Source organism: Thalassophryne amazonica, chromosome 18 (assembly GCF_902500255.1).
Source record: "Thalassophryne amazonica chromosome 18, fThaAma1.1, whole genome shotgun sequence".
Taxonomy (NCBI): Eukaryota; Metazoa; Chordata; class Actinopteri; order Batrachoidiformes; family Batrachoididae; genus Thalassophryne; species Thalassophryne amazonica.
Genome location: NC_047120.1, coordinates 64973792 through 64986107, shown reverse-complemented (window position 1 = coordinate 64986107; position 12316 = coordinate 64973792). Strand labels below are relative to the sequence as shown.

The 12316-nt window shown below is 42.4% G+C and overlaps 1 protein-coding gene across 6 annotated transcripts in view; it reads left to right on the top strand.

Moving 5' to 3' along the window:
- The window catches only part of LOC117531477 (caskin-2-like), a 74562-nt gene that overhangs the window by 42903 nt on the left and 19343 nt on the right, over positions 1-12316 (top strand). For all 6 annotated transcript variants that reach the window (XM_034194595.1, XM_034194594.1, XM_034194592.1 and 3 more), the window contains exons 6-10: positions 1043-1138; positions 1247-1380; positions 4471-4579; positions 5509-5617; positions 5706-5800. In XM_034194595.1, coding sequence (XP_034050486.1) covers positions 1043-1138; positions 1247-1380; positions 4471-4579; positions 5509-5617; positions 5706-5800 — 543 coding nt within the window. The remainder of the gene's footprint in view (positions 1-1042; positions 1139-1246; positions 1381-4470; positions 4580-5508; positions 5618-5705; positions 5801-12316) is intronic.

The window sequence follows — 12316 nt, the reverse complement described above, 5'->3', positions numbered from 1 at the left end:
CACTTCCTGGCTTAATTACTAATCAGCTTCCCACCCTGCAGGCATGGAACACCCTGTTCACATACTCAAACTGCAGTGGAAGCTGATTAAACGACTAACATAACAGCTCAATATAATAAGGTGTGAGGGACACCACATTTACTGACTGTACTAATGTTAGTCACAAAACCTAACGTACCTCAGGAAGTGTGCTGACGAGCGTGAGACCTCACCCCCTCCTCTTTCACAGACCACGGCATCAAACCTGGACGTTCTCTGCATCCATAATGATGAGATGGCTCTCAAGACGACGATCTCACCCGTCTGGTCACAAGGTCGAGTCTCTGGCAAATACACACTGTGTACTCCAGACTTAAATGCCACCATGCTCCAATCCGTGTAGATGCACCACAGCTGTGAGTCCTGACGAGCTGCACATGATCAGCCTCAGGTGATCAGGGTGAGGTCCTAATAACTCAGCCACACAGCCACTCAGTCCTAAATGCGTGCCACCTGGAAGGAAAAACAAAAGACAGAAACAGAAGACAGAAACAAAAAGCAGCCAGGCACCCCCAACCATGCAACACTATAGCTCTTACAGAACCTTGTCACCTAATTTTTTATAAAATATTGCCTGTTATAATGTATAAAACTGAGCAAACGTGTTGCTGCCTCGCAAATAAGTACAATTAGTGCATAACGTGTTCATCTAGAAAATTTAGACGACTTACGTCAGTGGGTTTTTTAAACTAAATAGTTAAATATTGCAGCTGTTACATTACAAAAGTTTGCGTTACAAAGGCAGAACTCACAAAAAGTCACCAAGTTTGTGTTCCTGCCCATATAGCTAGACAGATCAGTCAAATTGCCCGCTGACGGGATCGGTTGAAACACAGTCGACTCCCACTGGACTGCACGTGGTTGATTTGTCTCCAACCTGCTGTAGCTGGGGCATAATCTTTCCTCATTTTTGCATTGTGATTGTATGTGTATAATACAGTAAGTAGTACCATTATTGGTCTTCTTTCTTGATTTGTAAATGTTTTCTGTTTGTTTATTTCAGTCTGAGATGCTGCTGCAGCACCAGTCCAACCCCTGTCTGATGAACAAGGTTAAGAAGACGCCGCTGGACCTGGCCTGCGAGTTTGGCAGAATAAAGGTGTGTAACCATATTTAGTGTTGTTGAACTTTTTATAATATATATATATATATATATATATATATATATATATATATATATATATATATATTTCTGTGGACTCTCCAGGTGGCACAGTTGCTGCTAAGCAGTAACATGGTGACGCCGCTGTTAGAAGGCAAGGAAGGATCCGACGGCGTGGACTCGCCAGCCAACACGCCGCTTCACCTGGCAGCCAAAAACGGACACAAAGACATTATCAAGTAAGATCACAGCATCAACTAGAAGGGCTTTCTGAGATTATACTGAAATGAGGGCTGTTAGAGTCAGGTCTTTATGACATCATAAGGAGAGAATCTTAAAGAAAAATAAAAGGAAACATTTGGAAGCAGGGACAAGTCACCACCAAAGTGTAATCAGCACTTCTCTGACCCAAGAGGCCTCTCTTTAGAGTCAAAACCATACCTTCACTTTGCTATTTGGCTTTCAGACGGAGAGGCAGGGCCACCACATAAGCTCCGCCCCCTCCTCATTTGTTGGTGGTGCACAGCAGTGACCAAAGCTCTGACTGACACGACGCCTTCATGGAAATTTTTTGTTTATGTGTAGGTTGTTATAGTGTCACGGAGGATTAGAAAACTACTGTTACTGCTACTACAGCTGTTACTGCTACTGCAAGTAATGTTACTGCAACTGCAACACTGACTGATTCCATTACTGCAACTGTTACTACTGTTTCCACTTTTCAGAGTGGTAACTATAACCAGTATAGTACTGCAATACTACTGCAGTTATTACTCCAGAAGTATAGTATTGCCGTACTGTACCAGTTATAGTAATAACTGTCATAATAGTAATAACTATAAGTTATTGCAGTAATATTGCAGTAGTAGTTTCAGTAGTATTAAGTAGTAGCATTGAATTTGCAGTAGTATGCTACTGCAGTTATTACTGCAGTAATAACTGCAGTACTGTACCAGTTATAGTAATAACTATAAGTTATAGCAGTAGTAGATTGCAGTAGTATTGAGTAATAGTATTGAATTTGCAGCAGTATGCTACTGCAGTAATAACTGCAATACTGTATCAGTTATAGCAATAACTATAAGTTATAGCAGTAGTAGTTTGCAGTAGTATTGAGTAGTAGTATTGAATTTGCAGCAGTATGCTACTGTTGTTGGGAAAGTGTAGTGACACGGACCCACAACAGGGGGCGTAAATGAACGGACAATGAAAGAGTCGAATATGAACACTTTACTGTTGTGAATGAGCACAACACAGAGGAATACAGAATTTTGCAAACAGTCAATCCACAAAGATGACGTGTGGGCAGACTCGAGGATAGAAGATGTATGTCCTGAGAAGAACCGGAACCACACGATTTCCTCCGCCACCGAACCTGGAGAATACTGGAGCCGCCAAGTCCCGAGTCCCCAGGTGGCCACCGTATCCGAGTGTCGGATCTAGTACTGCTGGTGAGGAGCAGAAACAATAAGATGTGGGTGTGTGTACACCCAGTAACAACAATGGTGGAGATTCCACCTCCACCTCAAATCACACACTCGTGCAGCTCCTGTTTAACCACTTATCTGGTTGGGGTGTGAGGCGAAGCTGTCGCTAATCACACCAAACGCCAATCCAGCAGATAAGGAAACACCACAGGAAAACGGCTGCAAAAAGAGCTCAGATTATATGTCAGAGTTGACTACAGCTGAGAAGTTACCTTAACAGGTCGAAGATATCTCGGCAACGAGGTGGAGATGACGTCCGGGTTTTATGGAGTAGTATGATGAAGTGTAGATGGGTGACAGCTGTCATGAGATAATGAGTGACAGCTGTCACCCCCGGCTGTGTCCGTGGCGGCAGCGCCCTCTCCTGCCTGAAGCCCGCACTTCAGGCAGGGCGCCCTCTGGTGGTGGGCCAGCAGTACCTCCTCTTCTGGCGGCCCACACAACAACTGTACCAGTTATAGCAGTAGTACTTTGCAGTAGTATTGAGTAGTAGTATTGAATTTGCAGCAGTATGCTACTGCATACTGTATCAGTTTTCTGTATCAGTTATAGCAATAACTATAAGTTATTGCAGTGGTAGATTGCAGTAGTATTGCGTTTGCAGTAATAACCACAATACTACTGCAGTTATTACTGCACGTACTGTTACTGCTACTGCAGTTGTGACTGACGCTACTATTCCAACTGTTACTGCTCTTTCCACTTTTTAAACTGGTAACTGTAACTGGTGCAGTACTGCTTTACTGCTGCTATTGTAACAGATGCTCGTAGTATCAGTACACTTACTGCCAGTGCAACTGAAGGTGGAAAAAAGCTAACATGCAGTTCTAGTACTAGTTCCTACATCAGGTGGTACTGAAATTTAACCCTAAACCCTACAGTAAGTCGCTCAGTTTACTCCGGCCTCTGGGTGTCTGCAGCGTGACTAACTTCCGGATTTGTGATGTCATGTGAAACCAGACTACTGGAATCAGATCCACACAGGCGGGAATGTGCTCTGGCATCCGACCGGTTACTGACCAGTACCCTGAGTTCTGGGATCAGATGGGTGCATCCCTGCCAGCTAATACTCCCTCTGCATTAAAAAAAGAAAACTGCATATTTGTGATGTTATTTCATATTTGAGATCTCAGTACATTCAGATGCCCTGTGGTGCCTTTTTAAAATACCCATCTGTGTGTCAGCACGCAGTCAGCCAGGGAACTCCACCCTGCCTCCGAGACACGCTCCTTAATGATTCCCATCAGATCCTCCCCGCCTCGCCCGCTCCTTCCTCCGCTCTCCTCCAGAGGAGGAGACGTTCCAGCACAAATGGAAACATTCCATACAGCGCATTCGTGAACATTCCCTGCATTAGCCTGAGTTTGCTCAGCAGAATGCGGCTGTGTGACACATCCCAGTGAGGGATTTACGTCTCTTCAAAGACGGCCTGAGTCACTGAAGGAGCTTTCAACTTCGTCTTTGCAATGCAGTTGCAAACCATTGCACAGAAGCTACCGAGAGACTTTTAGATGTTAGTTAGTTTGTTTATTTAACAGTGTACATTAATAAACATTACTGTAAATGTGTCAGACTTGTTTCAGTCTTCAGTTCATGTACAATGGGGCAATCGCCTAAAAAAGAAAGAAAGAAGAGGAACATTAAACAGCACGATCTGGGTCTCCGACATAAACACGGAGATGTTTGTTAGCGTGTGAGTGGGCGAGTCCGAGTTTGGGGGGGAGCACGGGGGGGGGGGGGGGGGGGGTAATGAGATGTTGCAAATGTCTTTAACAGTTGTACTGATGAATTTGTTTCTAGCTGTTGCAACCTCACGCCGTTGTTTCACATTTATCTGGCCAGGTTGTTGCTGAAAGCTGGCATCGACATCAACAGAACCACCAAAGTGGGGACCTCCCTGCACGAGGCTGCCCTCTATGGAAAAACAGAAGTAGTGCGGCTCCTAATTGACGTAAGGAAAGATGACGTAAACACAGTCACGTTAGCTAACGTGGGCTTTCATAGGTCAACAGTTTGTGTATTTTTTAAATTTTTTCCAATGGTTATGTTGACTCTTCCATCTTTAATTATCCTACGCACCAGTAAAACGGCGAAGCAGGGTATCATAATCAAATAAAATAAAAAATGGCTGGACAGATTTCCACCAAGCTTGGTAGTAATATTACTTGGACAGATAACTCGAGATGATAAAATGTTTGGAGAAGATTGGACAAAGTTCATGGTCAACAAAAACATGGCGCAAGAAGCATATTATCTGCTATATCTCAGCAACCAACGGGGCTCGAGAGATGATTTAAAGTTCACATCAATCAACAGAATATTTGTGATTGATTGGTAAGATGATGTATTGGACATGGATATATCCCAGTGTGCAGAGCACGTAGGGGTAGTCTCACGGCCCTGATGCCTTTCATGTTTGCTTTGTGTGCAATGCATCATGGGAGCTATGCTATAGTCAAGGATCTTAGCCAATCTGTCCAAATGTGATATGGCTACATATGGACAAGGCGTGGTCTCCAGTTTTGTACCACAACCTTCAAAATGACCAGTTGAGACATAGAGATATGCAGTTTTGAGGAAAAGGGACGGAATCTCATTAATTTAACTTGTCTGGGATACAAGTGGGGGGTGGAGGGTAAATGTGAATTTAAACATTCTTTTACAGATTTATAGAAATCAGATGGTAAATCTTAAATGATCTCCTCTAAAATTTTTGTCATATTTGAGTGTTTTTTCACTCCACGTCCGCTCAGGTGTAACGTTCAAGCACAGCCTGTAGTTGCGGTTGGTTTTTCTTTAATAAATGAGAGAGGAGTTGAAGGGAGGGTTTGTTTTCAGACAGTGTCTCACCCACATTAATCCCATGATGTGCATGCGCAGGCCGGCATCAATGTCAACATACGCAACACGTACAACCAGACGGCTCTGGACATCGTCAACCAGTTCACCACCTCTACTGCCAGCAAGGAAATCAAACAGCTGCTGCGAGGTTCGTGACTCCTGTAAGACAGTCTGACTTGATGCTTTCATGGAGAATCTGAAGAATAACGTCACTTTTTTTGCAACTTTCTGCGCAGAGGCATCGAGTTCTCTCCAGGTCCGAGCTGTGAAGGACTACTGGAACCTCCACGACCCCACCGCCCTCAACCTCCGGGCTGGAGACCTCATTATGGTACTTATTTATTCCTTTAAATGATGTTTGATAATCAAACTACTTAAATGAACGGCTGTGTCTTCAAGTAAATCAACTCAGTAGCTTGTATACCTGCTTTACTAAATACTCCACTGAGACAGAAGATGGGAACTGTGATTAGACAGATTGTGATTAGACCATGTTAACTTTAGAGCCTAGACAAGCGAGTTGACTTGGTTAGCGTTTAAATGGATTGAGCTAAATCACGCTGACTGCCAAAAGCTGGAAGTTGTGGTGCTATCATCGCAACCAGTGTTCATCGGGTTGCTTCCAGATGAGGTTTATCGGTACACCAGTGTCAGAGTGCTCGACATTGTGATGTAGACTGCGCAATACCATCAACATCATCAGACAGCAGTTTTCCCCTATTAAAGTACTGATCTGCCGCTGAGTCAGAAGTACTTTTTAATGATGCCAATGAAAAATAATGACAAAAATATCTATTAAGTTGGAGATAAATCGTCGCTTTTGCCACAGCACTGCAGCACTGAGGCTGATGATCAGGAACAGAAGTGGTCTCTTTTTTTTTTCTTTTCTTTTTTCCTGTTCTGCTGTGCTTCAAACACGAGTCAAAACAGCTGTTAAATACTTTTCTTATAGATGTAAGTGGCTATAAAGTCATTTTCACAAGAAGAAGTAACTAACACTCACAGAAATGGATAAACTGTACTTTTGTTGTGTGAACCAGTGGCCTTTTGCGCTGCCCGCACACTCCATTAAGACTCAGCGATAATCAGTTAAAAAAAAAAAAAAAAAAAACTAAAAATCTTTGACTTGTGAACTTTTCATCCATGTTTCAGTTTTAAAAAAGCATGAAATGGAAACAGTCCAGGTTAAACTCATGCTCAAATAAGATAATTGCTAAATAAAAGGGGTCATATAGTGCAAAGCCAGTAATGCCGTCACGGAGCAAAAAACGTTAAATCCTGTGATATTAATTTTTAGGTCATATCGCCCAGCCCTACTTCCAGATGTCATGACATTACACAGCTGCTGCTTATGATCACTCACAATCACTCTTACAGTCTTGGCATTCAAGCGGCCATTTGTTGGGACATGAGTGCTCGGCAATGAATGGTGCCAACCTACAGCATCATTCCACATCAAGTTACTACACCATACTAACGTTTGGCGTGGCTCGTGGCCCAAATAGTGAAGTACGACCGTCCTTTAAGCTCGCTCACTCGCTCCCTGAATAAAAGGTGGACAGTTGTAAAGAAGAGTGTGTATCTGTACAATCCTTCGGTATGTTGTCATTTTGGCCACATGGTGCATCAGTGTTGACGACCCCAGCAACCAGTGAAGGCCTTGGACACGCCCACATTTCACCTGGCTGCACCAGATAGATGGAAAAAATTTCAAGAGGCGTGGTTGGATCGGTTGTCTGCCTGTCTGGGTGGTTTGCCACCCACAACCGGGGCCTGTTTCATAGTGTGGTAGTCTTACACACCTCTCTGCAGCTTCTCTCCCCCTGCCATCCCCTCATTACCCCATCCCCGTAGAGACGGTGCCTGCTCCCAGACCACCAATAACCAGCAAAAATCTATTTAAGCATAAAAATTCAAAAAGAAAAAATAATATAGCACCTTCAACTGCACCACAGACTAAAACAGTTAAATGTGGTCTATTAAACATTAGGTCTCTCTCTTCTAAGTCCCTGTTGGTAAATGATATAATAATTGATCAACATATTGATTTATTCTGCCTAACAGAAACCTGGTTACAGCAGGATGAATATGTTAGTTTAAATGAGTCAACACCCCCGAGTCACACTAACTGTCAGAATGCTCGTAGCACGGGCCGGGGCGGAGGATTAGCAGCAATCTTCCATTCCAGCTTATTAATTAATCAAAAACACAGACAGAGCTTTAATTCATTTGAAAGCTTGTCTCTTAGTCTTGTCCATCCAAATTGGAAGTCCCAAAAACCAGTTTTATTTGTTATTATCTATCGTCCACCTGGTCGTTACTGTGAGTTTCTCTGTGAATTTTCAGACCTTTTGTCTGACTTAGTGCTTAGCTCAGATAAGATAATTATAGTGGGCGATTTTAACATCCACACAGATGCTGAGAATGACAGCCTCAACACTGCATTTAATCTATTATTAGACTCTATTGGCTTTGCTCAAAAAGTAAATGAGTCCACCCACCACTTTAATCATATCTTAGATCTTGTTCTGACTTATGGTATGGAAATAGAAGACTTAACAGTATTCCCTGAAAACTCCCTTCTGTCTGATCATTTCTTAATAACATTTACATTTACTCTGATGGACTACCCAGCAGTGGGGAATAAGTTTCATTACACTAGAAGTCTTTCAGAAAGCACTGTAACTAGGTTTAAGGATATGATTCCTTCTTTATGTTCTCTAATGCCATATACCAACACAGTGCAGAGTAGCTACCTAAACTCTGTAAGGGAGATAGAGTATCTCGTCAATAGTTTTACATCCTCATTGAAGACAACTTTGGATGCTGTAGCTCCTCTGAAAAAGAGAGCTTTAAATCAGAAGTGTCTGACTCCGTGGTATAACTCACAAACTCGTAGCTTAAAGCAGATAACCCGTAAGTTGGAGAGGAAATGGCGTCTCACTAATTTAGAAGATCTTCACTTAGCCTGGAAAAAGAGTCTGTTGCTCTATAAAAAAGCCCTCCGTAAAGCTAGGACATCTTTCTACTCATCACTAATTGAAGAAAATAAGAACAACCCCAGGTTTCTTTTCAGCACTGTAGCCAGGCTGACAAAGAGTCAGAGCTCTATTGAGCTGAATATTCCATTAACTTTAACTAGTAATGACTTCATGACTTTCTTTGCTAACAAAATTTTAACTATTAGAGAAAAAATTACTCATAACCATCCCAAAGACGTATCGTTATCTTTGGCTGCTTTCAGTGATGCCGGTATTTGGTTAGACTCTTTCTCTCCGATTGTTCTGTCTGAGTTATTTTCATTAGTTACTTCATCCAAACCATCAACATGTTTATTAGACCCCATTCCTACCAGGCTGCTCAAGGAAGCCCTACCATTATTTAATGCTTCGATCTTAAATATGATCAATCTATCTTTGTTTGTTGGCTATGTACCACAGGCTTTTAAGGTGGCAGTAATTAAACCATTACTTAAAAAGCCATCACTTGATCCAGCTATCTTAGCTAATTATAGGCCAATCTCCAACCTTCCTTTTCTCTCAAAAATTCTTGAAAGGGTAGTTGTAAAACAGCTAACTGATCATCTGCAGAGGAATGGTCTATTTGAAGAGTTTCAGTCAGGTTTTAGAATTCATCATAGTACAGAAACAGCATTAGTGAAGGTTACAAATGATCTTCTTATGGCCTCGGACAGTGGACTCATCTCTGTGCTTGTTCTGTTAGACCTCAGTGCTGCTTTTGATACTGTTGACCATAAAATTTTATTACAGAGATTAGAGCATGCCATAGGTATTAAAGGCACTGCGCTGCGGTGGTTTGAATCATATTTGTCTAATAGATTACAATTTGTTCATGTAAATGGGGAATCTTCTTCACAGACTAAAGTTAATTATGGAGTTCCACAAGGTTCTGTGCTAGGACCAATTTTATTCACTTTATACATGCTTCCCTTAGGCAGTATTATTAGACGGTATTGCTTAAATTTTCATTGTTACGCAGATGATACCCAGCTTTATCTATCCATGAAGCCAGAGGACACACACCAATTAGCTAAACTGCAGGATTGTCTTACAGACATAAAGACATGGATGACCTCTAATTTCCTGCTTTTAAACTCAGATAAATCTGAAGTTATTGTACTTGGCCCCACAAATCTTAGAAACATGGTGTCTAACCAGATCCTTACTCTGGATGGCATTACCCTGACCTCTAGTAATACTGTGAGAAATCTTGGAGTCATTTTTGATCAGGATATGTCATTCAAAGCGCATATTAAACAAATATGTAGGACTGCTTTTTTGCATTTACGCAATATCTCTAAAATCAGAAAGGTCTTGTCTCAGAGTGATGCTGAAAAACTAATTCATGCATTTATTTCCTCTAGGCTGGACTATTGTAATTCATTATTATCAGGTTGTCCTAAAAGTTCCCTAAAAAGCCTTCAGTTAATTCAAAATGCTGCAGCTAGAGTACTGACGGGGACTAGAAGGAGAGAGCATATCTCACCCATATTGGCCTCTCTTCATTGGCTTCCTGTTAATTCTAGAATAGAATTTAAAATTCTTCTTCTTACTTATAAGGTTTTGAATAATCAGGTCCCATCTTATCTTAGGGACCTCGTAGTACCATATCACCCCAATAGAGCGCTTCGCTCTCAGACTGCAGGCTTACTTGTAGTTCCTAGGGTTTGTAAGAGTAGAATGGGAGGCAGAGCCTTCAGCTTTCAGGCTCCTCTCCTGTGGAACCAGCTCCCAATTCAGATCAGGGAGACAGACACCCTCTCTACTTTTAAGATTAGGCTTAAAACTTTCCTTTTTGCTAAAGCTTATAGTTAGGGCTGGATCAGGTGACCCTAAACCATCCCTTAGTTATGCTGCAATAGACGTAGACTGCTGGGGGGTTCCCATGATGCACTGTTTCTTTCTCTTTTTGCTCTGTATGCACCACTCTGCATTTAATCATTAGTGATTGATCTCTGCTCCCCTCCACAGCATGTCTTTTTCCTGGTTCTCTCCCTCAGCCCCAACCAGTCCCAGCAGAGGACTGCCCCTCCCTGGGCCTGGTTCTGCTGGAGGTTTCTTCCTGTTAAGAGGGAGTTTTTCCTTCCCACTGTAGCCAAGTGCTTGCTCACAGGGGGTCGTTTTGACCGTTGGGGTTTTACATAATTATTGTATGGCCTTGCCTTACAATATAACGCGCCTTGGGGCAACTGTTTGTTGTGATTTGGCGCTATATAAAAAAATTGATTGATTGATTGATTGGTGGCTCGGCGCCGTATGCTGTCAGACCTGACCGATGCTTCGCACCATTTTTTTTTTTTTTACAAACGTAGGTGGTGACATCACACAGCGAGAAAATACTTCCAGCTGTTGAAAGGTTAAAGTTGGCAGATTCACGACAGTGCTGAAGTTCAGCAAACGTGAATTTGGCGTTTGTTTGGGGGAATATCGCGCCTCTTCAAGGTGGGGGTTGGGGGGTGCAGCTAAAAATCCACAGATAGCGTTGAAATAAATTAAAAACTGTTTCCAAAGTGTAACTGCAGTGTTAGCTTATTGCCCCCCAGAGGTTCTGCAGCAGCTGAAAACAGAGCACATGGTGAGAAGATGCCCCCCCACCACACACACACACTTTGTTGTCACCTTGTGTTTCCCGCTCTCATGCTGGCAGTGCAGTGCATCATTGATCTCCCCCCCGTTTTGACAGAACAAATCAGTTTTAATGAAGTAAATTTTGCACCTTTTTTTTTGGTCGGATGTTTTGAAGACAAGTCGGATGTTTTGTGTGTGTGTGTGTGTGTGTGTGTGTGTGTGTGTGTGTGTGTGTGTGGGATGCTGCAGGATAAATTGTATTTATTTTTTTGTACCCCTGAACAGGCAGGAACACGCAGATGTCACTCTGATTACTGATTTTGTTCTTTCGCTGACGTGCACCATAATTCCTGTCTTTGTTTCTATACGTGTTTTTATGGAGCTGCATTCGACTGAGTGCGTTTTGATTTCCTGGAACGAGTCGCTGTGGTGTCCCACCCTCATGTTGGGACTCGTACGCTGTTCTGAAATACCCTGTCAGAACGGGGGGGAGTGTTTTCTTTTGTGCTCTGCAGCGTGTTAGCCGATCGGCTCTCGCTCATTAAAGTTTGAAAAACATGCCTGGAGGAGTCGCGCAGATAACGTGCGTACTTACACTCAATGTTACAGTTGAGGCCGCAATAATAAGATTATTTGTCGCGCTTTCAGGCAAAATGTTTCAAAATGTTTAAAAAAAAAAAAGTACTTTTTTTTTAGCACAAAATAAAACTCATTAACATCGTACAGACCATCAAGTGCAGTTAAAACAAGGGAAAACCACAAAGTTTAATTGTAGAAGGTTTTAAAAGATAGTTGGGACAGATAGGGAAGGTGATGGTGTACTGGTTAAATGCTGGGCTTGAGACCAGAGGATCCTCGGTTCAAGTCCCAGCCTGACCGGATAATCACTAAGGGCCCTTGGGCAAGGTCCTTAATCCCTGAGTTGCTCCCAGTGTGTAGTGAGCGCCTTGTATGGCAGCAGCCTGACATCGGGGTGAATGTGAGTCATTACTGTAAAGCGCTTTGAGCGTCTGATGCAGATGGAAAAGCGCTATATAAATGCAGTCCATTTACAGTTTGTCTGTAAACACCAGAACGTCCACATGCACTCAGTCTAATGAAGCAGATAACAATATTTACAGAGAAATCTTTCAAATGGTGAAACAAGCACCAGATTTGGCACAAGACATTCCTCTTGGAATGGAGTAGTTTTGACTGTGTTGAATGTTTAGTCTCCAAAGTAAAGGTTAAACAAGATCGTGTATTGGATTCTATGACAT